The sequence below is a fragment of the Primulina eburnea genome, chromosome 1 (assembly GCF_022965805.1).
Source record: "Primulina eburnea isolate SZY01 chromosome 1, ASM2296580v1, whole genome shotgun sequence".
NCBI lineage: Eukaryota > Viridiplantae > Streptophyta > Magnoliopsida > Lamiales > Gesneriaceae > Primulina > Primulina eburnea.
In genome coordinates, this window is record NC_133101.1 from 24,563,127 (window position 1) to 24,564,491 (window position 1,365).

Here is a 1,365-nt window from a genome sequence, read left to right on the forward strand (position 1 = left end):
TTATACAATGGCGGTACGGTCTACTTCATCATGATTTCTCGTACCATAAGAACATAAGAAATATCGACCAAATGCATATATAATAAGTGGCCATAAGGTCGACTCCCTAGTGAAACAAAGAGCCTTCAAAATAATAAAAGTGGCTTACTATCCGGCTTTCTCTGATCAATCTTATTGTTGAATCATAAACAACAAATATTTACCTCAGTGGCCTTAAGGCCTACATCACATGACATTTCGAAATAAGGAACTAAATATATACAAAGTGGCCCTGAAGGCCAACTCCCCGCTGAATATCAGCCTTCCTGTTTGCCTTACTCACTCGTTTTTTCTACTCTTCCCTCATACTTGGAAAATACGGTATGAGATATTTATCGTTTATGCATCTCTTGTGTGGATGGCCATCTAAGCTTGATAGCCAATATGCATTTCCGTCTAACACCTTATGTACCTTGAATGGTCCCTCCCAGTTGGGAGACCATTTGCCCAGCTCCCTCTCCCTTGTTCCTAATGGCAGTATGGCCTTCCACACTATTTCCCCTTCATGGAAGCTTTTTTTGTTAACTCTTTTGTTGTAAATTCTCTCAACCTTCTGTTTCTGTAACAACAGAGCATTGTACGCTTGGATTCTCAGCTCGTCTAGTTCTTCTAACTCCATGATCATTGCTTCATTATAATGTTCAAGGTAAAGTTCATTTTGTCTTGCCACTCGCATTGATGGTACCATGATCTCCAATGGGAGCACTGCATCGTGGCCAAAGGTAAGGGAAAAAGGTCTCATTCCAGTGGCGGTCCTCTTGGATGTTCTGTATGCCCACAAAGTTTCTGATAATAGCCGTGGCCAATCCCTGAGATTCTCTTCCATCATTTTCTGTAGAATCTTTATTTAAACTTTGTTCGATGCTTCGGCCTGTCCGTTGGATTGTGGGTAATGAGGGGATGAGTTTATCAATTTGATTCCATAGTCTTCTGCAAATTCCTTCATATCTGAGCCCGTGAACATAGTTCCCTGATCCGTGGTCAATGACTCTGGAATTCCAAATATATGAATAATATTCTATTTCACAAATTTAATGACATCCCCTTGCTCCGCTTTCTTCAAAGGCACTGCTTCTACCCATTTGGTGAAAAAATCTGTAGCCACAAGGATGAATGAGTGGCCTTTAGATGATGAAGGGTAGATTTTCCCTATTAAGTCCATGGCCCAGCCCTTGAACGGCCATGGTTTGACAACGCTGTGAAGCTCATCCGCCGGAATTCATTGGATGTTCCCATGTCTCTGACATGGCTGGCATCCCTTAACATATGCAATCTCTCAGGATGGATGGCAAATAGTAGCCATACCTCCTTATCAACCATCTCATA

At 41.8% G+C, this 1,365-nt stretch overlaps 1 protein-coding gene across 1 annotated transcript; it reads right to left on the minus strand.

The window, feature by feature from the left end:
• Positions 1-331: 331 nt before the first annotated feature.
• Positions 332-868, minus strand: LOC140806064 (uncharacterized). The gene has a single exon (XM_073162517.1). It carries the CDS (start codon positions 866-868, stop codon positions 332-334), a length of 537 nt encoding a protein of 178 aa, XP_073018618.1.
• Positions 869-1,365: the final 497 nt, after the last annotated feature.

What these genes read in the sequence shown, in the direction of transcription:
- LOC140806064 (XM_073162517.1), bottom strand. Translation starts at nt 868, where the DNA reads ATGATGGAAGAGAATCTCAGGGATTGGCCACGGCTATTATCAGAAACT.